At 43.3% G+C, this 25519-nt stretch overlaps 1 protein-coding gene across 1 annotated transcript in view; it reads right to left on the bottom strand.

Annotated features, from left to right (window-relative positions):
* Window positions 1-25519, bottom strand: part of LOC133451750 (VPS10 domain-containing receptor SorCS3-like) — a 252459-nt gene that overhangs the window by 91042 nt on the left and 135898 nt on the right. The window contains exon 5 of the mRNA XM_061730891.1: window positions 1083-1156. Within this exon, the coding sequence (XP_061586875.1) occupies window positions 1083-1156 (74 nt within the window). The remainder of the gene's footprint in view (window positions 1-1082; window positions 1157-25519) is intronic.

The raw sequence follows: 25519 nt of genomic DNA, 5'->3' as shown, positions 1-25519 counted from the left end.
ACACGTTTACATGCTTACACGTTTACACGTTTACACGCTTACACGTTTACACGTTTACACGTTTACACGTTTGCACGTTTGCACGTTTGCACGTTTGCACGTTTGCACGTTTGCACGTTTACACGTTTACACGTTAACACGATTACACGTTTACACGTTTACACGTTTACACGTTTACACGTTTACACGTTTACACATAGACGGGGATTTACAGAAACGGATATTTCTATTTATCTGTTAAGGTTTTATGAGCAGCCAAACCTGTGTTTCAACATTAATCTCGACATTTTGACTTTTTTCTGAACATTTTCGACTTTATTCATGAAATTTCGACTTTATTCTTGAAAATGTATTTCAACATTAATCTTGAAATTTCGACTTTTTTCTCGTCATTTCGACTTTTTTCTCGACATTTCGTCTTTTTTCTACAAAATTTAGACTTTTTTCTTGAAATTGTATTTCAACATTAATCTTGAAATTTTGACTTTTTTCACGAAATTTCGACTTTTTTCCACAAAATTTCGACTTTTTTCCACAAAATTTCGACTTTTTTCTCGTCATTTCGACTTTTTTCTCGAATTTTCGTCTTTTTTCCACAAAATTTCGACTTTTTTCTTGAAATTGTATTTCATTATTAATCTTGAAATTTTGACTTTTTTCACGAAATTTCGTCTTTTTTCAAAAAATTTCGACTTTTTTCACAAAATTGTATTTCAAGGAAGTTTGTGTCAGGTGACTCCGGATCTCCATCTTTTACACATAGCCGGGTATTTACAAAAACGGAAAAATACCATAATTCACATCAGATCGTTTTCAAAATCTCATCATTTCCAGGAACCCGCATAAATACACTGTTAAGGTGCTATGAGCAGCCAGACCTGCAGGGGGCAGTGTGAAATGCAAACCTCCACTTTGGCCGGAGTTTTCAGAAATGATGGTTTTTGGTAAATTTCAGCTTAGTTTTCGTGTAAAACGAACGGCCAAAATGCATGAAAACACCACTGTTTCTGCGACGTGTAAACAGGGCCTGAAACAGCAGAAGAAGTAATAGAGAATAAGAGCAATAGAATAAAGAAACCCACCAGTAGAAGCGGTTGGGGGTGACATGTTCGTGCATCAGCTGCCACTTCCTGCCAAAGTCCACGGAGCTGTAGAGCTGCAGAAACACAATATTATTATTGTATTAAACCATTGATTTGATTTGATTTGATTTGATTTATTTTGTACATGTAAAAAACAAAAATTCAAGAGAAGAGAAGAAAACAAAAAAAAGAATTTCATACTTTAACACTTGATATCTTGATTTACATGTGCAAAAAAGAGTATGAAGAAGTGTACATTTATTATTATTATTATTATTATTATTATTATTAGTAGTAGTAGTAGCAGTAGTAGTAGTAGTAGTAGTAGTAATATTATTATTTTTATTGTCATTATTAATGTCATTATTATTATTATTATTATTATTATTATTATTATTATTATTATTATTATTATTATTATTATTATTATTATTATAATATACTGTAGTTATACTAACACACATACATATACATACATACACATAGTTGAATATTTCTATATACAGGACTGTCTCAGCAAATTTGAATATTGTGATTTTCTGTAACGCAATTAAAAAAACAAAAATGTCATACATTCTGGATTCATTACAAATCAACTGAAATATTGCAAGCCTTTTATTATTTTTAATATTGCTGATTATGGTTTACAGTTTAAGATTAAGATTCACAGATATTTGGATATTTGAGTTTTCTTAAGATGTAAGCCATGATGAATCCAGAATGTATGATATTTTTGTTTTTTAATTGCATTACAGAAAATAAAGAACTTTATCACAATATTCTAATTTTCTGAGACAGTCCTGTATAATTAGCGGCCCATTTCTGAACATAAATATAAACCATCTCCTCGTGTAAAACACCAGCAGCATCATCGGGGATAAACTTCCCGTTGATCCAGATTTAACAGAGACTGAATCAGGATGTAAGAGTGTATGCAGCAGCCAGGTGCTGCTGATCATCTCCATTGATGAGCTGATCACCGGCAGAACTGCAGGTGTGTGTTAACACAACGCTAGCAGGGAAAGACATCAAGCGTGGCTGCACATTAGTCTGGAAAAGGCTTTTATAACCAATTTAAAACCATCTGGAGTTTCACTGTGAGGGCGATTGCTGGCGAGTGGAAACACATCCAGGACTAAAGTTCCTAGTGTCCAAAAACCCCAGACTTGTGGAACCAGGTCCTGGTTTCAGTTCCACTAGTCCTGGTTTCAGTTCTACTAGTCCTTGTTTCAGTTCTACTAGTCCTGGTTTCAGTTCTACTAGTCCTGGTTTCAGTTCTACTAGTCCTGGTTTCAGTTCTACTAGTCCTTGTTTCAGTTCTACTAGTCCTTGTTTCAGTTCTACTAGTCCTGGTTTCAGTTCTACTAGTCCTGGTTTCAGTTACTAGTCCTGGTTTCTACTAGTCCTGGTTTCTACTAGTCCTGGTTTCAGTTCTACTAGTCCTGGTTTCAGTTCTACTAGTCCTGGTTTCAGTTACTAGTCCTGGTTTCAGTTCTACTAGTCCTGGTTTCCACTAGTCCTGGTTTCAGTTCTACTAGTCCTGGTTTCAGTTCTACTAGTCCTGGTTTCTACTAGTCCTGGTTTCAGTTCTACTAGTCCTGATTTCTACTAGTCCTGGTTTCAGTTCTACTAGTCCTGGTTTCAGTTACTAGTCCTGGTTTCAGTTTTACTAGTCCTGGTTTCAGTTCTACTAGTCCTGGTTTCAGTTCTACTAGTCCTGGTTTCAGTTCTACTAGTCCTGGTTTCAGTTCTACTAGTCCTGGTTTCAGATCTACTAGTCCTGGTTTCAGTTCTACTAGTCCTGGTTTCAGTTCTACTAGTCCTGGTTTCTACTAGTCCTGGTTTCAGTTCTACTAGTCCTGGTTTCAGTTACTAGTCCTGGTTTCAGTTTTACTAGTCCTGGTTTCAGTTCTACTAGTCCTGGTTTCAGATCTACTAGTCCTGGTTTCAGTTCTACTAGTCCTGGTTTCAGTTCTACTAGTCCTGGTTTCAGTTCTACTAGTCCTGGTTTCTACTAGTCCTGGTTTCAGTTCTACTAGTCCTGGTTTCAGTTCTACTAGTCCTGGTTTCAGTTACTAGTCCTGGTTCCAGTTCTACTAGTCCTGGTTCAAGTTCTACTAGTCCTGGTTTCAGTTCTACTAGTCCTGGTTTCAGTTCTACTAGCCCTGGTTTCTACTAGTCCTGGTTTCAGTTCTACTAGTCCTGGTTTCAGTTACTAGTCCTGGTTTCAGTTCTACTAGTCCTGGTTTCAGTTCTACTAGTCCTGGTTTCAGTTCTACTAGCCCTGGTTTCTACTAGTCCTGGTTTCAGTTCTACTAGTCCTGGTTTCAGTTACAAGTCCTGGTTTCAGTTCTACTAGTCCTGGTTTCAGTTACTAGTCCTGGTTTCAGTTCTACTAGTCCTGGTTTCAGTTATACTAGTCCTGGTTTCAGTTCTACTAGTCCTGGTTTCAGTTACTAGTCCTGGTTTCAGATCTATTAGTCCTGGTTTCAGTTACTAGTCCTGGTTTCAGTTCTACTAGTCCTGGTTTAATCTCTACTAGTCCTGGTTTCAGTTCTACTAGTCCTGGTTTCAGTTCTACTAGTCCTGGTTTCAGTTCTACTAGTCCTGGTTTCAGGTCTACTAGTCCTGGTTTCAGATCTACTAGTCCTGGTTTCAGTTCTACTAGTCCTGGTTTCAGGTCTACTAGTCCTGGTTTCAGCTCAACTAGTCCTGGTTCCAGTTCTACTAGTCCTGGTTCCAGTTCTACTAGTCCTGGTTTCAGATCTACTAGTCCTGGTTTCAGTTCTACTAGTCCTGGTTTCAGGTCTACTAGTCCTGGTTTCAGCTCAACTAGTCCTGGTTCCAGTTCTACTAGTCCTGGTTCCAGTTCTACTAGTCCTGGTTTCAGTTCTACTAGTCCTGGTTTCAGTTCTACTAGCCCTGGTTTCTACTAGTCCTGGTTTCAGTTCTACTAGTCCTGGTTTCAGTTCTACTAGTCCTGGTTTCAGTTCTACTAGTCCTGGTTTCAGTTCTACTAGTCCTGGTTTCAGTTCTACTAGTCCTGGTTTCAGTTACTAGTCCTGGTTTCAGTTCTACTAGTCCTGGTTTCAGTTCTACTAGTCCTGGTTTCAGTTACTAGTCCTGGTTTCAGGTTTACTAGTCCTGGTTTTAGGTCTACTAGTCCTGGTTTCAGTTACTAGTCCTGGTTACAGTTACTAGTCCTGGTTTCAGTTCTACTAGTCCTGGTTTCAGGTCTACTAGTCCTGGTTTCTACTAGTCCTGGTTTCAGTTCTACTAGTCCTGGTTTCAGTTCTACTAGTCCTGGTTTCAGTTCTACTAGTCCTGGTTTCTACTAGTCCTGGTTTCAGTTACTAGTCCTGGTTTCTAATAGTCCTGGTTTCAGTTACTAGTCCTGGTTTCAGTTCTACTAGTCCTGGTTTCAGTTACTAGTCCTGGTTTCAGTTCTACTAGTCCTGGTTTCAGTTCTACTAGTCCTGTTTTCAGCTCTACTAGTCCTGGTTTCAGTTCTACTAGTCCTGGTTTGAGTTCTACTAGTCCTGGTTTCAGTTCTACTAGTCCTGGTTTCAGTTCTACTAGTCCTGGTTTCTACTAGTCCTGGTTTCAGTTCTACTAGTCCTGGTATCAGTTCTACTAGTCCTGGTTTCAGTTACTAGTCCTGGTTTCAGTTCTACTAGTCCTGGTTTCAGTTCTACTAGTCCTGGTTTCAGTTCTACTAGTCCTGGTTTCAGTTACTAGTCCTGGTTTCAGGTTTAGTAGTCCTGGTTTTAGGTCTACTAGTCCTGGTTTCAGTTCTACTAGTCCTGGTTTCAGTTACTAGTCCTGGTTTCAGTTCTACTAGTCCTGGTTTCAAGTTTACTAGTCCTGGTTTCTACTAGTCCTGGTTTCAGTTCTACTAGTCCTGGTTTCAGTTCTACTAGTCCTGGTTTCAGTTCTACTAGTCCTGGTTTCAGGTCTACTAGTCCTGGTTTCAGTTACTAGTCCTGGTTTCAGTTCTACTAGTCCTGGTTTCAGTTCTACTAGTCCTGGTTTCAGTTCTACTAGTCCTGGTTTCTACTAGTCCTGGTTTCAGTTCTACTAGTCCTGGTTTCAGTTACTAGTCCTGGTTTCAGTTCTACTAGTCCTGGTTTCAGATCTACTAGTCCTGGTTTCAGTTACTAGTCCTGGTTTCAGTTCTACTAGTCCTGGTTTCAGTTCTACTAGTCCTGGTTTCAGTTACTAGTCCTGGTTTCAGTTCTACTAGTCCTGGTTTCAGTTCTACTAGTCCTGGTTTCAGATCTACTAGTCCTGGTTTCAGATCTACTAGTCCTGGTTTCAGATCTACTAGTCCTGGTTTCTACTAGTCCTGGTTCCAGTTCTACTAGTCCTGGTTCCAGCTCTACTAGCCCTGGTTTAAGTTCTACTAGTCCTGATTTCAGTTCTACTAGTCCTGGTTTCAGTTCTACTAGCCCTGTTTTCTACTAGTCCTGGTTTAAGTTCTACTAGTCCTGGTTTCAGTTCTACTAGTCCTGGTTTCAGTTCTACTAGTCCTGGTTTCAGATCTACTAGTCCTGGTTTCATCTCTACTAGTCCTGGTTTCAGTTCTACTAGTCCTGATTTCAGATCTACTAGTCCTGGTTTCAGATCTACTAGTCCTGGTTTCAGTTACTAGTCCTGGTTTCAGTTCTACTAGTCCTGGTTTCAGATCTACTAGTCCTGGTTTCAGTTCTACTAGTCCTGGTTTCAGATCTACTAGTCCTGGTTTCAGTTCTACTAGTCCTGGTTTCAGTTCTACTAGTTCTGGTTTCAGTTCTACTAGTTCTGGTTTCAGTTCTACTAGTCCTGGTTTCAGTTCTACTAGTTCTGGTTTCAGTTCTACTAGTCCTGGTTTCAGTTACTAGTCCTGGTTTCATCTCTACTAGTCCTGGTTTCAGTTACTAGTCCTGGTTTCAGTTCTACTAGTCCTGGTTTCAGTTCTACTAGTCCTGGTTTCAGTTCTACTAGTCCTGGTTTCAGGTCTACTAGTCCTGGTTTCAGTTACTAGTCCTGGTTTCAGTTCTACTAGTCCTGGTTTCTACTAGTCCTGGTTCCAGTTCTACTAGTCCTGGTTTCAGTTACTAGTCCTGGTTTCAGGTCTACTAGTCCTGGTTTCAGTTCTACTAGTCCTGGTTTCAGTTCTACTAGTCCTGGTTTCTACTAGTCCTGGTTTCAGTTCTACTAGTCCCGGTTTCAGTTCTACTAGTCCTGGTTTCAGTTCTACTAGTCCTGGTTTCTACTAGTCCTGGTTTCAGTTCTACTAGTCCTGGTTTCAGTTCTACTAGTCCTGGTTTCAGTTCTACTAGTCCTGGTTTCAGTTCTACTAGTCCTGGTTTCAGTTCTACTAGTCCTGGTTTCAGTTACTAGTCCTGGTTTCAGTTACTAGTCCTGGTTTAAGCTTCACTAGTCCTGGTTTCAGTTCTACTAGTCCTGGTTTCAGTTCTACTAGTCCTGGTTTCAGGTCTACTAGTCCTGGTTTCAGTTCTACTAGTCCTGGTTTCAGTTACTAGTCCTGGTTTCAGTTACTAGTCCTGGTTTCAGTTACTAGTCCTGGTTTCTACTAGTCCTGGTTTCAGTTCTACTAGTCCCGGTTTCAGTTCTACTAGTCCTGGTTTCAGTTCTACTAGTCCTGGTTTCTACTAGTCCTGGTTTCAGTTCTACTAGTCCTGGTTTCAGTTCTACTAGTCCTGGTTTCAGTTCTACTAGTCCTGGTTTCAGTTCTACTAGTCCTGGTTTCTACTAGTCCTGGTTTCAGTTCTACTAGTCCCGGTTTCAGTTCTACTAGTCCTGGTTTCAGTTCTACTAGTCCTGGTTTCTACTAGTCCTGGTTTCAGTTCTACTAGTCCTGGTTTCAGTTCTACTAATCCTGGTTTCAGTTCTACTAGTCCTGGTTTCAGCTCTACTAGTCCTGGTTTCAGCTCTACTAGTCCTGGTTTCAGTTCTACTAGTCCTGGTTTCAGGTCTACTAGTCCTGGTTTCAGGTCTACTAGTCCTGGTTTCAGCTCCACTAGTCCTGGTTTCAGTTCTACTAGTCCTGGTTTCAGTTACTAGTCCTGGTTTCAGTTCTACTAGTCCTGGTTCCAGTTCTACTAGTCCTGGTTTCAGTTACTAGTCCTGGTTTCAGTTCTACTAGTCCTGGTTTCAGTTCTACTAGTCCTGGTTTCAGTTACTAGTCCTGGTTTAAGCTTCACTAGTCCTGGTTTCAGTTCTACTAGTCCTGGTTTCAGTTCTACTAGTCCTGGTTCCAGTTCTACTAGTCCTGGTTTCAGTTCTACTAGTCCTGGTTTCAGTTCTACTAGTCCTGGTTTCAGTTACTAGTCCTGGTTTCAGTTACTAGTCCTGGTTTAAGCTTCATTAGTCCTGGTTTCAGTTCTACTAGTCCTGGTTTCAGTTCTACTAGTCCTGGTTTCAGTTCTACTAGTCCTGGTTTCAGTTCTACTAGTCCTGGTTCCAGTTCTACTAGTCCTGGTTTCAGATCTACTAGTCCTGGTTTCTACTAGTCCTGGTTTCAGTTCTACTAGTCCTGGTTTCAGTTACTAGTCCTGGTTTCAGTTCTACTAGTCCTGGTTTCAGTTCTACTAGCCCTGGTTTCAGTTCCACTAGTCCTGGTTTCAGTTACTAGTCCTGGTTTCAGTTCTACTAGTCCTGGTTCCAGTTCTACTAGTCCTGGTTTCAGTTCTACTAGTCCTGGTTTCAGTTCTACTAGTCCTGGTTTCAGTTACTAGTCCTGGTTTCAGTTACTAGTCCTGGTTTAAGCTTCATTAGTCCTGGTTTCAGTTCTACTAGTCCTGGTTTCAGTTCTACTAGTCCTGGTTTCAGTTCTACTAGTCCTGGTTTCAGTTCTACTAGTCCTGGTTCCAGTTCTACTAGTCCTGGTTTCAGTTCTACTAGCCCTGTTTTCTACTAGCCCTGGTTTCAGTTCTACTAGTCCTGGTTTCTACTAGTCCTGGTTTCAGTTCTACTAGTCCTGGTTTCAGATCTACTAGTCCTGGTTTCAGTTCTACTAGCCCTGATTTGACATCCAGGGTTTTATTTTCCAGTCTTGTGTAAAATCCTGCAGTAAATGTGGATTAGTGGATTTGTCACCGGTCCGTTGATTCCATTGGCTTCTCTGTTCCATCTTCATTTACAGTTTTCTGCTAACATCCAGTTCACCCTTAATTACCTTTTATTTAGGTCCCAGATTTATTCAGATACAGCTTTTGGCCGCAGAGATGAACACATGAAACGGGCCTCGTTACAGAGACGCCGTCAGCGGTGGAGACAGAAACCTGGACCGGTCTGAGCTCTGCTGTCTTTTCCCACGTGTTTCCATGGAAACAGGGAAACAGTCGGATGGGAGAGCTGCAGAGCCGGAGAGCAGCGGGGGCAACGATCCTTTCTTAGCCACTTCAACTTCCTGCCCTGGGGTGGACTCCAAAACTAAAAGCCATTACAGGACTTTATTTATTTATCTTATTTATCTTACCTGTCGTAGTATACAGGCTCAGAAATATTTTCTATATACATATATACATACATATATACATATATATATATATATATATATATATATATATATATATATATATATATATATATATATATATATATATATATATATATACATATATATATATATATATATATATATATATATATATATATATATATATATATATATATATATATATATATATAAATGAATATTTATTAGAAATGGTTATTGGTGCAAACTATGATAACTATACTATCATAAAATGTATGTACATATTGTTTTTTGTTTTTTGTATTGTTTTTATTTGTATCTAATATTATATTTAAACGGAATTACTTTTTATCTTTTTTTATTTTCTGCTTTTCCTTTCTTTTTTTATATGTATGTAACTTCTGTTAAACGCAACTACATATATAGATAAATATATATACATATATATTTTTTTATTTCTTGTTCTACATTTATATATATATATATATATATATATATATATATATATATATATATATATATATATATATATATATATATATATATATATATATATATATATATATATTAATGTATGTATATAGGTTTTTACCAACCACTCACTCACTCACTCATCTTCTCCCGCTTCATCCGTTACCGGGTCGCGGGGGCAGCAGCCTCAGCAGGGATGCCCAGACTTCCCTCACCCCAGACACCTCCTCCAGCTCTTCCGGGGGGAGTCCGAGGCGTTCCCAGGCCAGCCGAGAGACATAGTCTCTCCAGCGTGTCCTGGGTCTTCCCCGGGGTCTCCTCCCGGTGGGACATGCCTGGAACACCTCCCTAGGGAGGCGTCCAGGAGGCATCCGGTACAGATGCCCAAGCCACCTCAGCTGACTCCTCTCAATGTGGAGGAGTAGCGGCTCGACTCCGAGCTCCTCCCGGGTGACCGAACTCCTCACCCTATCTCTAAGGGAGCGTCCAGCCACCCTGCGGAGGAAACTCATCTCGGCCGCTTGTATCCGCGATCTTGTCCTTTCGGTCACTACCCAAAGTTCATGACCATAGGTGAGGGTAGGGGCGTAGATTGACCGGTAAATCGAGAGCTTCGCCTTTCGACTCAGCTCCCTCTTTACCACGACGGTCCAGTACATCGACCGCATTACTGCGGACGCTGCACCGATCCGCCTGTCAATCTCACGCTCCATTGTTCCCTCACTCGTGAACAAGATCCCGAGATACTTGAACTCCTCCACCTGAGGCAGGACTTCTCCACCCACCCGGAGAAGGCATGCCACCCTTTTCCGGTCGAGAACCATGGCCTCGGTCTTGGAGGTGCTGATTCTCATCCCTGCCGCGTCGCACTCGGCCGCAAACCGCCCCAGCACATGCTGGAGGTCCCGGTCTGATGAAGCCAACAGGACAACATCATCTGCAAAAAGCAGAGATGAAATCCTGAGGTTCCCAAACCGGATCCCCTCCGGCCCCTGGCTGCGCCTAGAAATCCTGTCCATAAAAATTATGAACAGGACCGGTGACAAAGGGCAGCCCTGCCGGAGTCCAACATGCACCGGGAACAAGTCTGACTTACTGCCGGCAATGCGAACCAGACTCCTGCTTCGATCATACAGAGACCGGACAGCCCTTAGTAGAGGGCCCCGGACTCCATACTCACTCAGCACCCCCCACAGAATGGCACGAGGGACACGGTCAAATGCCTTCTCCAGATCCACAAAGCACATGTAGACTGGTTGGGCAAATTCCCATGAACCCTCGAGCACCCTGCGGAGGGTATAGAGCTGGTCCAGTGTTCCACGACCGGGACGAAAACCGCATTGTTCCTCCTGAATCCGAGGTTCGACTATCGGCCGTAATCTCCTCTCCAGTACCCTGGCGTAGACTTTCCCCGGGAGGCTGAGAAGTGTGATCCCCCTGTAGTTGGAACACACTCTCCGGTCCCCCTTTTTAAACAGAGGGACCACCACCCCGGTTTGCCACCCCAGCGGTACTGTCCCCTTCCTCCATGCAATGTCGCACAGGCGTGTCAGCCAAGACAGCCCTACGACATCCAGAGACTTGAGGTACTCAGGGCGAATCTCATCCACCCCCGGTGCCCGGCCACCGAGGAGCTTACGAACCACCTCGGTGACCTCGGCTTGGGTGATGGATGAGCACGCCTCCGAGCCCCAACCCTCTGCTTCCTCAGTGGAAGGCATGTCAGTCGGGTTAAGGAGATCCTCAAAGTATTCCTTCCACCGTCCGACAATGTCCCCAGTCGAGGTCAACAGCTCCCCACCAGCACCATAAATGGTGCCGGCAGAGTACTGCTTCCCCCTTCTGAGGCGCCGAACGGTCCTCCAGAATTTCCTCGAGGCCGACCGAAAGTCCTCCTCCATGGCCTCCCCGAACTCCTCCCAGACCCGAGTTTTTGCCTCCAAGACTGCCCGAGCCGCGGCCCGCTTGGCCTGCCGGTACCTATCTACTGCGTCAGGAGTCCCACCGGCCAACATAGCCCGGTAGGACTCCTTCTTCAGTCTGACGGCATCCTGTACTTCCGGTGTCCACCACCGGGTTCTAGGATTGCCGCCACGACAGGCACCGGAGACCTTGCGTCCGCAGCTTCGAGCCGCCGCGTTGACAATGGAGGCAGAGAACATGGTCCACTCGGACTCGATGTCCCCCGCCTCCCCCGGGATCCGAGAGAAGCTCTCCCGGAGGTGGGAGTTGAAGATGTCCCTGACAGAGGGCTCAGCCAGACGTTCCCAACAGACCCTCACAATCCGTTTGGGTCTGCCCGGTCTGTCCAACCTCCTCCTCCGCCAGCGCATCCAACTCACCACCAGGTGGTGATCAGTTGACAGCTCAGCCCCTCTCTTCACCCGAGTGTCCAAGACATGCGGCCGAAGGTCAGATGAAACGACAACAAAGTCGATCATTGACCTCCGGCCTAGGGTGTCCTGGTGCCACGTGCACTGATGGACACCCTTATGCCTGAACATGGTGTTCGTGATGGACAAACTGTGACTCGCACAGAAGTCCAACAACAAAACACCACTCGGGTTCAGATCGGGGAGGCCGTTCCTCCCAATCACGCCTCTCCAGGTATATGTATGTAACCAACCAGGTATTAATCACTTATATATATATATATATATATATATATATATATATATATATATATATATATATATATATATATATATATATATATATATATATATGTATATATATGTATCCTCCTCCACCGCAGCAGCAGCAGCAGCATCAGCAGCAGCATCAGCAGCAGCAGCAGCAGCAGCAGCAGCAGCAGCATCAGCAGCAGCAGCAGCAGCAGCAGCATCAGCATCAGCATCAGCAGCAGCATCAGCAGCAGCAGCAGCATCAGCAGCAGCATCAGCATCAGCATCAGCATCAGCAGCAGCAGCAGCAGCAGCAGCATCAGCCGGCTGGCGCTAATTGGCTGGTTAAAGCCGGTTTGTTAGCGGGCCGTTCTGCCACCGCAGGCGTTTTCACAGCCGGCAGTGGCAGAACAAAGGAAGTGATTCTGATCCGAGACGTTTTCCTGTGTCAGATCTTTGGTTTGTGTTCAGGGAAGCGCTGGATGATTTCCTTGGAAACATCCGTCCGCAGAGACGCCAGCACTTCTTCCTTTAGTGTAATTGATTTCCAGGGCTTGACAGCCGTCATTTATCTTTCATCCTGATTCATATTTCATCCCCGAGCCCGGAGTGGTCTCACGTCGGGGTTTTTAATAGCTCAGTATCAACATCTTCCTGCATCCGTTCAGCCGTTAGACATGAGAAACAGGCCATGACACTTCTCCATCACTCCGTCACGCACCCACGCTGACAGGAAAACCAGGTTCATCTCTCATGTCATCATCAGCTTCTATCAGCGTTTAAACCCTAAAGATAATTCTGAGAAGGATAAGTGCTGAAACCAGGACTAGTAGAACCTAAACCGTTTTTGCTACGTCTAAACGGGGCCTAAATAATCTGATTTGGACAACAAAGGGCCCCACGTAGCAAAAACGGTGGCGTTTTCATGCGTTTTGGCCATTGGTTTACACGAAAATGAAGCTCAAAGTCACAAAAAATGATAATTTCTGAAAACTCCAAAGTGGAGATTTGCAAAAAGTCTGTCTTCACGTTTGCTTGTAAACGGAGAGAAACGGACATTTAGGCTTCAGAACGTCACAATATGAGACAGAAACCTCATCAGCGTCATGAGTGACACCTGTGGTTACAATTCGTTTGGCCACCGTCAATATTTTCTTGTATTTCACTTGTTTTATATTCTAACGTCACACTTAAAAGTAACTTTGTTGATGTTTTTTTCCAGGATTCCGATTGGCTAGCATGACCTTATGCTTCTCGTTACACTGCAATGTCAAAATGTCGAGATTAATGTTGAAATACAATTTTCAAGAATAAAATCGAATTTCGTGAAAAAAGTCGAAATGTCGAGAAAAAGGTTGAAATGTCAAGATTAATGTTGAAATACAATTTCGTGAATAAAGTCGAAATTTCGAGAAAAAAGTCGAAATGTCGAGATTAATGTTGTGCAGTGTATGCACTGGTTAAAATTAATTTTCACACATTTAACAATTATATATTTAAAATATATTTACACAAATGTGTGTATCATGCCCTTAAACTACTATGTCTACTCTCATTTTAGTATTAACAACCTCCATTTCTGTAAAAAAAAAACAATATTAGCTAAGAACTACATTTCCCTAGAGTCATGCTATACAGCTTTATGCTAATCAGCGCCATATTTGTAGTCACATTGGTTTGGTTAACCCTGACGTATAAAAACGTTTTAAAAAACATATATCAATTGAATATATTTATTATGTAGTGCATCTGAAATAGTAACTACATTTTATAGAGATGATGTATGTTAAGGAATTGTAAATATGTTTATTTAGGATAGTTTATTTAACATCATGTAACTGACTGATGTATTCACAGTAACAAACAGTAACTTGCACGTCCAAAACTAATAACTTAGCCACTATAATAAACAATAATATATAAATAATAATAATGTAATAATCCGTGTATATATCACGACAACAGATCCCATTGACTTCGCATAGTACCGTACTATATATTTCCGTGCTGGTGCCACGGAAAATAGTGGTGAGAGGTCGTGGGCATTTCACGGATTTTTGTGAGATCAGGTTGTCTCTGACCGGACTCAAAGCCGCCAGACGAGGACCGAAGCATTCGGGACGAGATCTTTTTAAAAAGATTTGAATAAAAGCGGCTGGTATGAAGAGACTCGGGGCAGCAGACAACAATAGCAGCTTTATTAGGAATGTTACAACATTGAAAATGCTAATTCTTTTCAGGGAGTCGATGCAGATGAAAAGAAAGAATAAAAAAAGCCGTCCTGAATAACGTCCTCTCCTGCTGCTCTGAATACTTGATCATATCTGAGAACATTTACCAGGATACGACTCAGGGAGGAATTATTAACGGCATAAATTTACATCATTAGTCATTAAGTCCAACAACCTTTGAATGTTGAAGGACTGAAGAGAATTAATCCATCCATCATCCATCAATCATCCATCCATCATCCATCATCCATCCATCATCCATCCATCCATCCATCCATCATCCATCCATCATCCATCATCCATCCATCATCCATCATCCATCCATCATCCATCCATCATCCATCCATCATCCATCCATCATCCATCATCCATCCATCCATCCATCATCCATCATCCATCCATCATCCATCCATCATCCATCCATCATCCATCATCCATCCATCATCCATCCATCATCCATCATCCATCCATCATCCATCATCCATCCATCATCCATCATCCATCCATCATCCATCCATCATCCATCATCCATCCATCATCCATCCATCATCCATCCATCATCCATCATCCATCCATCATCCATCCATCATCCATCCATCCATCCATCCATCCATCATCCATCATCTATCCATCCATCCATTAATCATCCATCCATCATCCATCCATCCATCCATCATTCATCCATCCATCCATCCATCCATCCATCCATCATCCATCATCCATCCATCCATCCATCCATCATCCATCATCCATCCATCATCCATCCATCATCCATCCATCCATCCATCCATCATCCATCATCCATCATCCATCCATCATCCATCCATCATCCATCATCCATCCATCCATCCATCATACATCCATCCATCCATCATCCATCCATCATCCATCATCCATCATCCATCCATCATCCATCCATCCATCCATCATCCATCATCCATCCATCATCCATCCATCCATCATCCATCAATCCATCATCCATCCATCATCCATCCATCAATCCATCCATCCATCCATCCATCATCCATCATCCATCCATCATCCATCCATCATCCATCATCCATCATCCATCCATCATCCATCATCCATCATCCATCCATCCATCCATCATCCATCCATCTATCCATCATCCATCCATCATCCATCATCCATCATCCATCCATCATCCATCCATCCATCCATCCATCTATCTGTCATCCATCCATCCATCAATCATCCATCCATCCATCCATCTGGAATCTCAGGTGTTTATTTAGAGTCCTGGGGCCTCATTTATAAAAGAGTGTGTAGGATTCATACTAAAAGTGCACGTAAAGCCAAAAGTCGAAAATGGCGGGCGCAAAAAAAAAATCTGGATTTATAAAACCGTGTGCATGCACACTTGCACGCAATGTTCGCTTTATAAATCACAGTCCAGCTGGAAGGTTGCGCAGCTGAATCCGCCTCATATCCCGCCCTCTACACGCCCACTTTATACCATAAATGGGCAATGCAAAGTAGTATTTGCATATGAATGAGCCTGCTGAGCATGTGCAGCGCCACCTGCAGTCTGTTTCTGCTGCGCGTCAGGATGAATGAGACGTGTCGAGCCACCGTGCCACTGAATTTCACGGAGACTGAGATGGAGATGTTATGGTTGAGGTGGAGGACAGGAAAACCACATTATTCGGTGGTCACAGTAAAAGTATAAATAGTATATAAATAGTATTAAATAAAGCAAGTGAAAATAAAACGCTGTGAGGCGCAAGGGCGCAATTTCCACTGGGAACAGGGGGGGCATGTCCCCCCCACTTTTCAAACTCATGTTTTTGTCCCCCCCACTTTTTACAGTTTAAGAACTAACGGTAGGCTCATCCTGTAATTACAAATCATCAAGACACTCTGTGCGAAGACGGGACGGCAGCCCCGCTCCCCCTCCCCTCCCCTCCCCTCTCCCCTCATTTCTGCCAAGGCTGATTTATGGTTCCGCGTTACACCAACGCAGAGCCTACAGCGTAGGTTATGCGGCCCGCACACCGTACAGGGCGCGTCGCTGCGTAACCTACGGCGTAGGCTCTGCGTCGATTTAACGTGGATCCATAATTTAGGCATAATTAAGCTTAACTAGTGTGTGTGTGTGTGACAGACGTCCATGGGACAATTGTGAAATACGGAATAAACTGCGTTCCGTATTTTTTCAATACGGAACGCAACTTTTAATTCCCAATTACTTAACTTTTCCGTATTTCAAGGGACGGGTGGCGAGCCCACTCACCGCGGCTGCAGTCAGAGTCCTGACTGACGCTGAGCTTCAAACACAGAGGGAAACGATCAGCGCTATTATATTATAAGTCTGATATGTGATGACATTATTGAGAGTATGACATGAATCTGGCTTCATTTCACCACCTCACCGCCTGCGTCGCCAGTGTCTTAAGTAAGTTCCTACGGGAGGGTCAGGGTTGCCGTAGGGATACGCAGATTTTTCGGTTAGTTTTTTCTTTTTTAAATCCCAACCTTTGCATGAAAGTTTGCTTGCGCATCTTTCAAGCCCTGTTTTGTGCGCAAGCGAGCTTTATAGATGAGGCCCCAGATATATTTCTTGTTGAGGAATTAGACGTGTTATTTTACGGCAGGAATCCCTGAAATGCGGCTCGTTAGGACGAGGTGAAGCGTCGATCAGCAGAAATGGACAGTTCCTGACGGTTCCCAGCCACCATGTTTCCTGCCGTGGTAAAACTGTCCCCAGAGAAGCAGCGTTTTCTTTATCGTACTTTATCGACGTGTCAGGGAAGAACAGAAGCTTCCAGAAGGGAGTACTTAAGTCTTTTCCCCCTGAGTCTCGTCTCATCACAAACCCACTCCTTCTCCTGCACAGTTTGTCTGTTTTGCAGCCTCTTTGTGCCGACTGCCACCCAGAAAGAAGAGAATAAGACCTGGGGATGAGGGCCAGGTGGAACTGCACTGCTGCTGGCACATTTACTTTCACAAAGAAACTTCAAATTAACATTCTGGATGGCCCCACATGAAGACTGAAACTGCTCACTGCATAGACGGCGGAGGAAAGACTGATTTAAGAACCTTTAAGAACAGAGAATACTCTAGAGCAGGGGTCGCCAACCCAAAATGTTTTAGAGCCATATTGGACCAAAAACACAAAAAACAATTAAAGCTGCAGCAGTGATGAACGGATGAACGTTCCTCCACCCTTGTGCATGTTCAGGCTGCAGTGGAAGCTTGTATGACTTTCATGTAGATTCTTCAGGCCTGGACATTTAGTGGATGAAACCACCCACGACTCTCTATATCAAACCATTCAAGTTATGGCAGAAAATAGGATCTATCAAATATCGACCAATCAGAAGAAGGGGCCGAGATAATTCAGGCCAATGAAGGTGAAGGAGTCAAAACCTCAAACAGTAATTACAGCACATAATTTGATGAAATATGTATATCTGACCAAAAGGTGGCGCTATGGAGTTCATCCAAGATTGTAGCCTGATTACATGTATTGATTTTGGCTAAAATTGGACAAAGTATGTGCTCTAACAAAGACGCGCTTTGATAAAAACTTAGTTTTCTCTGTCAGTCATCGTCAATGTCTTACCTATTATCTGACCAGCTTTGAGATCATTAAACTGATCTCGCTTGGAGCAAAGATGCATACTAGAAGACATGACAATTCCTGGTGCCAACAGGTGGCGCTACAACCGATCCTCAATATTCCACCATAGATGTCTTCAGGCTCAGTCTACAATCATGCACATACGTTTTCAACCACATCAAATCATGTATTGCTGAATTACAGCCAATTGATGTATCATGGCGAACCTTAAAAATGACCTCAAACTTCGCCGGATCAGTACGGTCACGCCCTCTGGTAAAAACTTAAAAGCTTCGCAATTTAGCATCGACTCTAGCATCGCATGTGTATAGATTGTACAAACCAAGTTGTGAGCCAATCCGATAAAATCTCTAGGAGAAATTTGTTAAAATACGAGGCCTGGAAATGACCGGAATTCATGAAAAATGACATTTTCTGTTCAAAATGCCGGACCTCCTGTGTAACTTAGAGCATGGGTCCAAGAGACTTTTTTGTAGGGCTTTGTATGATATAATAGACACATAAATGTCATTGCTGTAAGTCAAACCATATTGTGGGGCTCGTCGAAAAACATAAAATAGGTGGCGCTATAGAGCCCATTCTTGTGGACCCATGCCTGTCGCCCATAAAATACGTAATTTTTTGCGACTCTGGAAGCGTGTGCAAAATTTGGTGAGTTTTGGGGAACTATCAAATATGGACCAATCGGATGAAGCGTGGACGCGCTTTTTGGTGTCTAGCATCGCCACGGTAACATTTTTGAAAGAAAAAGTAATGCGCGTTGTCGCAGGATGGAGACGCACATTTTGATGTATAACACACCTGGGTGCACATTACAGTTCGGGCCGTATTAACTGCCGAAGGAATGGCATAAATTGCGCCAAAATTACACAATGAATTCAAAATGTTCAAAATGGCCGACTTTCTGTTCGGTTTGGGCCATGGCGCCAAGAGACTTTTCTTTAAGTTGTGACCTGATACAGGTGTGTACCAATTTTCGTGCATGTACGTCAAACTGTATTGTGGGGCTTGAGGCACAAAGTTTTCTAGGGGGCGCTGTTGAGCCATTTTGCCAAACCATGAAATATCAAATTTTTCGCCAGGCCTGGCTTGCGTGCCAAATTTGGTGACTTTTCGGGAACGTTTAGGGGGAAAAAAAGGCCCTCCTTTCGTCAGAAGAAAGAAAGAAAGAAAGAAAGAAAGAAAGAAAGAAAGAAAGAAAGAAAGAAAGAAAGAAAGAAAGAAAGAAAGAAAGAAAGAAAGAAAGAAAGAAAGAAAGAAAGAAAGAAAGAATTCCTACAGATACTGTAAGTGCTCGGGCCCTAATAATAAACACCACAAATACAATAGGGTCCTCGCGCCTTCAGTATTCGGGGCCCTAAATATGTCAGTCATGACTTGTTGTGAGTCTAAATGGGTAGAAATACTCCAAAGATCCAACAGATTTTAGACAGAACCTGCAGAGAGAAGTGTTAGTTGTCAATCACAGCTGCTTATCAGCCTCTGGAAATAAGTGTATCACGTTCAGACTAGGAGATCTGAAATGAGGCTACGGGGTTATCTTTGTCCTGGAGAGCTAATTATCTAAAAGTGGGTCCAGCTGGGTTGGTCTGCAGGTTCCATGGTGGTCCTGCCTCTGTTTACCTGGTCACCACCAGTATTCCTAACAAGGTTCCGTAATACCCACACCATCCGGGACAATTTACTCATTTTAAGCCCAAACCCACCCTGTTCTGAATTAACCTTCCTCTTTACGGAGTCCACATGGACCTGCCGGCTGGTTTGCAGCATGTGGGACAAAAGAACAGATTTGGATTTTGGACCCTTTATGTACTGATTTAGTGGTTGGGGTAGGGTAACTTTATTGGTACCCGAAGGTAGATTTGTTTGCAGGTAAAAAGTAGAAACTTACAAAAACCATACAGTACAGTGAAAGTGACAAGACAAACAGGAGAATAACTAAACAAAACATTGACGCACAAACAAAACAAATGCTCCAGATTGAACATCTAAAATGGGAAAGAGCTGTTGTGCGATCGACTGTACTCATAGATTTAGCAAGAAATCGGAGTTATCGTTTTACAGACTGCTGAAAAATAAGCTTAAAAGAGACAAATGGATCTCTGCAATTCACAGAAACAACTGGATTCCAGGCACCGAAACGTGGATTTGTGGTTCCCGTTTTGTATCAGGTAATGTTGGATTTTTGGGTAGCTAACGTTAAACGGTCAAATCATAAAGTAAAGTGTCCTCATCACTTTAATTTCTACAACAAATCCTGCCTTGAAGTCGGACCAAGCGTCAAGACTTTTGTAAGCCTTCAAGCTTTGCTTCGTGTATTTCCCCGGCGTAGAAATTAAGTACATATAAATATCAGGAAACTGGATTTGTGGCCAAATATTAATGTCCATGGACCACTGGTTCTTGGGGTAACTGTACCAAATATTAATGTCCATGGACCACTGGTTCTTGGTAACTGTACCAAATATTAATGTCCATGGACCACTGGTTCTTGGGGTAACTGTACCAAATATTAATGTCCTTGGACCACTGGTTCTTGGTAACTGTACCAAATATTAATGTCCACGGACCACTGGTTCTTGGTAACTGTACCAAATATTAATGTCCATGGACCACTGGTTCTTGGTAACTGTACCAAATATTAATGTCCATGGACCACTGGTTCTTGGTAACTGTACCAAATATTAATGTCCATGGACCACTGGTTCTTGGTAACTGTACCAAATATTAATGTCCTTGGACCACTGGTTCTTGGTAACTGTACCAAATATTAATGTCCATGGACCACTGGTTCTTGGTAACTGTACCAAATATTAATGTCCACGGACCACTGTTCTTGTGGTAACTGTACGGGTCACTGTCAAGTCCAACTGACGCTAATTTAAGCTGATAATCAGCTGTTATCCCTTCTTTTCCATTTTTGCTGATGTTTTGCCACTCAGTGCAGTAAGGGGTTGTGGTCAAGTGGGGAAGTGACGTCAATACATACACTCTATAGATAAATAAATAAATAAATAAATAAATAAATAAATAAATAAATAGACCTAGATGGAGGATGGGAAATGTCCTATTTTATTTCATTTAATAGCTGAGGGGACAAAACTGCATTTATCCCTTTTAGTTTTGCACAAATGCATTTTAAACTTACGTCCAGAAGGGAGATACTGGAATTGGCCGTATAGTTGAGCTTAGCTCAGCTAAAGCTGCTTCTCTAAGACCATTGCTGATGTTCTTCCCTCTTCACATTGTGTTTCCACTCACCTGAATGTGTCAGAGCAGCAAATATAGTGTTTTATCTTGTTTTTTACATGTCCTTTTGGTAAAAATCCAACAGCCTAAACCAGATCTAGGTTTTGGCCAGGCTCCCCCAGGGAGACCCGTTAGCGTTCACCCGCCTCAGGAATTGTAGTTTTAGGGGAAACATGAGTAATTTACTAATTGGATAGTGAAATTATTGGGAGTCTTCCATTATAAAATGTCACTGCACAAATGTAAAGGAGAGGATATCAAAGATTTATGGTTGAAAAGTGCTGCGTTACCAGAAAAAGATCCCGGTTGTAATTCGCACCTCCTCCCCGTCCGGTAATGATGGGAGGCCATAAATCTGGGCCGGCGGCGGGGGAAGCTGAGCGTCTCATCAGCATGCAGCCTCGTCTCCTCCTCGTCTCCTCCTCGTCTCCCAGAGCTTCCTCTCAGGCCCTCGGGACAGCGCCGGCACTTGTTTAAATCCAATCTCATTTCGCTGAGCTCTTCATCACGTTCCCCCGCTTTGCCCCTAATGTCGGCGCCGCCATATTGTCCATATTGTTGCCTTATGTGTAAATGGGGATGAGCTGAATTACTCTCCGCTTGACTGATGGCCGAGGACGGAGGTAAACCGACGGAGGAGGACGTGGTTCCCTGAAGGAGAAGTTCAGCTGGACTCCAGCCTCACATCTGCTCACATCTGGTCACATCTGGTCACATCTGTTCACATCTGTTCACATCTGTTCACATCTGTTCACATCAGCCTCACATCTGTTCACATCAGCCTCACATCTGTTCACATCTGTTCACATCAGCCTCACATCTGTTCACATCTGTTCACATCAGCCTCACATCTGTTCACACCTGTTCACATCTGTTCACATCAGCCTCACATCTGTTCACATCTGTTCACATCTGTTCACATCTGTTCACATCAGCCTCACATCTGTTCACACCTGTTCACATCTGTTCACATCAGCCTCACATCTGTTCACATCAGCCTCACATCTGTTCACATCTGTTCACATCAGCCTCACATCTGTTCACATCTGTTCACATCTGTTCACATCAGCCTCACATCTGTACACATCTGTTCACATCTGTTCACATCTGTTCACATCTGGTCACATCTGTTCACATCTGTTCACATCTGTTCACATCTGTTCACATCTGTTCACATCTGTTCACATCTGTTCACATCTGTTCACATCAGCCTCACATCTGTTCACATCTGTTCACATCTGTTCACATCTGTTCACATCTGTTCACATCAGCCTCACATCTGTTCACATCTGTTCACATCAGCCTCACATCTGTTCACATCTGTTCACATCAGCCTCACATCTGTTCACATCTGTTCACATCAGCCTCACATCTGTTCACATCTGTTCACATCAGCCTCACATCTGTTCACATCTGTTCACATCAGCCTCACATCTGTTCACATCTGTTCACATCAGCCTCACATCTGTTCACATCTGTTCACATCAGCCTCACATCTGTTCACATCTGTTCACATCTGTTCACATCTGTTCACATCTGTTCACATCAGCCTCACATCTGTTCACATCTGTTCACATCTGTTCACATCTGTTCACATCAGCCTCACATCTGTTCACATCTGTTCACATCAGCCTCACATCTGTACACATCTGTTCACATCTGTTCACATCTGTTCACATCTGTTCACATCTGTTCACATCAGCCTCACATCTGTCCACATCAGCCTCACATCTGTTCACATCTGTTCACATCAGCCTCACATCTGTTCACATCTGTTCACATCTGTTCACATCTGGTCACATCTGTTCACATCTGTTCACCTCTGCTCACATCTGTTCACATCAGCCTCACATCTGTTCACATCTGCTCACATCTGCTCACATCTGTTCACATCTGTTCACATCTGTCCACATCTGTTCACATCAGCCTCACATCTGTCCACATCTGTTCACATCAGCCTCACATCTGTTTACATCTGTTCACATCTGTTCACATGTGTTCACATCAGCCTCACATGTGTTCACATCTGTTCACATCTGTTCACATCAGCCTCACATCTGTTCACATCTGTTCACATCTGTTCACATCAGCCTCACATCTGTTCACATCTGTGGGATTAGACGAGCGTCAGGAAACGTCCTATACGGTGGATTTCAATCTCTGTTCCTTCAGTTTCACAAGGGATTGGGAGAGAAACTGTTAGCTTCTGGCTCAAGAACAAACCATTAATGTACTGTCCCTTCCTTCCTTCCTTCCTTCCTTCCTTCCTTCCTTCCTTCCTTCCTTCCTTCCTTCCTTCCTTCCTTCCTTCCTTCCTTCCTTCCTTCCTTCCTTCCTTCCTTCCTTCCTTCCTTCCTTCCTTCCCTCCCTCCTTCCTTCCTTCCTTCCTACCTTCCTTCCTTCCTTCTTTTCTCCCTTCTTTCCTTCCTTCCTTCCTTCCTTCCTTCCTTCTTTTCTCCCTTCTTTCCTTCCTTCTTTTCTCCCTTCTTTCCTTCCTTCCTTCCTTCCTTCCTTCCTTCCTTCCTTCCTTCCTTACTTCCTTCCTTCCTTCCTTCCTTCCTTCCTTCCTTCCTTCCTTCCTTCCTTCCTTCCCTCCCTCCTTCCTTCCTTCCTTCCTACCTTCCTTCCTTCCTTCTTTTCTCCCTTCTTTCCTTCCTTCCTTCCTTCCTTCCTTCTTTTCTCCCTTCTTTCCTTCCTTCTTTTCTCCCTTCTTTCCTTCCTTCCTTCCTTCCTTCCTTCCTTCCTTCCTTCCTTCCTTCCTTCCTTCCTTCCTTCCTTCCTTCCTTCCTTCCTTCCTTCCTTCCCTCCCTCCTTCCTTCCTTCCTTCCTACCTTCCTTCCTTCCTTCTTTTCTCCCTTCTTTCCTTCCTTCCTTCCTTCCTTCCTTCCTTCTTTTCTCCCTTCTTTCCTTCCTTCTTTTCTCCCTTCTTTCCTTCCTTCCTTCCTTCCTTCCTTCCTTCCTTCCTTCCTTCCTTCCTTCCTTCCTTCCTTCCTTCCTTCCTTCCTTCCTTCCTTCCTTCCTTCCTTCCTTCCTTCCTTCCCTCCCTCCTTCCTTCCTTCCTTCCTACCTTCCTTCCTTCCTTCTTTTCTCCCTTCTTTCCTTCCTTCCTTCCTTCCTTCCTTCTTTTCTCCCTTCTTTCCTTCCTTCTTTTCTCCCTTCTTTCCTTCCTTCCTTCCTTCCTTCCTTCCTTCCTTCCTTCCTTCCTTCCTTCCTTCCTTCCTTCCTTCCTTCCTTCCTTCCTTCCTTCCTTCCTTCCTTCCTTCTTTTCTCCCTTCTTTCCTTCCTTCCTTCCTTCCTTCCTTCCTTCCTTCCTTCTTTTCTCCCTTCTTTCCTTCCTTCCTTCCTTCCTTCCTTCCTTCCTTCCTTCCTTCCTTCCTTCCTTCCTTCCTTCCTTCCTTCCTTCCTTCTTTACTAATTTCCTTCCTTCTTTTCTCCCTTCTTTCCTTCCTTCTTTTCTCCTTTCCTTCCTTCCTTCCTCCCTTCCTTCCTTCCTTCTTTTCTCCCTTCCTTCTTTACTCATTTCCTTCTTTCTTTTCTCCCTTCCTTCCTTCCTTCCTTCCTTCCTTCCTTCCTTCCTTCCTTCCTTCCTTCCTTCCTTCCTTCCTTCTTTTCTCCCTTCTTTCCTTCCTTCCTTCCTTCCTTCCTTCCTTCCTTCCTTCCTTCCTTCCTTCCTTCCTTCCTTCTTTTCTCCCTTCTTTCCTTCCTTCCTTCCTTCCTTCTTTTCTCCCTTCTTTTCTCCCTTCTTTCCTTCCTTCCTTCCTTCCTTCTTTTCTCCCTTCTTTCCTTCCTTCCTTCCTTCCTTCCTTCCTTCCTTCCTTCCTTCCTTCCTTCCTTCCTTCCTTCCTTCCTTCCTTCCTTCCTTCCTTCTTTACTAATTTCCTTCCTTCTTTTCTCCCTTCTTTCCTTCCTTCTTTTCTCCTTTCCTTCCTTCCTTCCTCCCTTCCTTCCTTCCTTCTTTTCTCCCTTCCTTCTTTACTCATTTCCTTCTTTCTTTTCTCCCTTCCTTCCTTCCTTCCTTCCTTCCTTCCTTCCTTCCTTCCTTCCTTCCTTCCTTCCTTCCTTCCTTCCTTCCTTCCTTCCTTCCTTCCTTCTTTTCTCCCTTCTTTCCTTCCTTCCTTCCTTCCTTCCTTCCTTCCTTCCTTCCTTCCTTCCTTCTTTTCTCCCTTCTTTCCTTCCTTCCTTCCTTCCTTCTTTTCTCCCTTCTTTTCTCCCTTCTTTCCTTCCTTCCTTCCTTCCTTCTTTTCTCCCTTCTTTCCTTCCTTCCTTCCTTCCTTCCTTCCTTCCTTCCTTCCTTCCTTCTTTTCTCCCTTCTTTCCTTCCTTCCTTCCTTCCTTCCTTCCTTCCTTCCTTCCTTCCTTCCTTCCTTCCTTCCTTCCTTCCTTCCTTCCTTCCTTCCTTCTTTACTAATTTCCTTCCTTCTTTTCTCCCTTCTTTCCTTCCTTCTTTTCTCCTTTCCTTCCTTCCTTCCTCCCTTCCTTCCTTCCTTCTTTTCTCCCTTCCTTCTTTACTCATTTCCTTCTTTCTTTTCTCCCTTCCTTCCTTCCTTCCTTCCTTCCTTCCTTCCTTCCTTCCTTCCTTCCTTCCTTCCTTCCTTCCTTCCTTCCTTCCTTCCTTCTTTTCTCCCTTCTTTCCTTCCTTCCTTCCTTCCTTCCTTCCTTCCTTCCTTCCTTCCTTCCTTCTTTTCTCCCTTCTTTCCTTCCTTCCTTCCTTCCTTCTTTTCTCCCTTCTTTTCTCCCTTCTTTCCTTCCTTCCTTCCTTCCTTCTTTTCTCCCTTC

Source organism: Cololabis saira, chromosome 10, assembly GCF_033807715.1.
Source record: "Cololabis saira isolate AMF1-May2022 chromosome 10, fColSai1.1, whole genome shotgun sequence".
NCBI classification, from domain to species: Eukaryota; Metazoa; Chordata; class Actinopteri; order Beloniformes; family Belonidae; genus Cololabis; species Cololabis saira.
The sequence above is the reverse complement of the archived record's forward strand: the minus strand, read 5'-3'. Positions and strand labels throughout refer to the sequence as shown.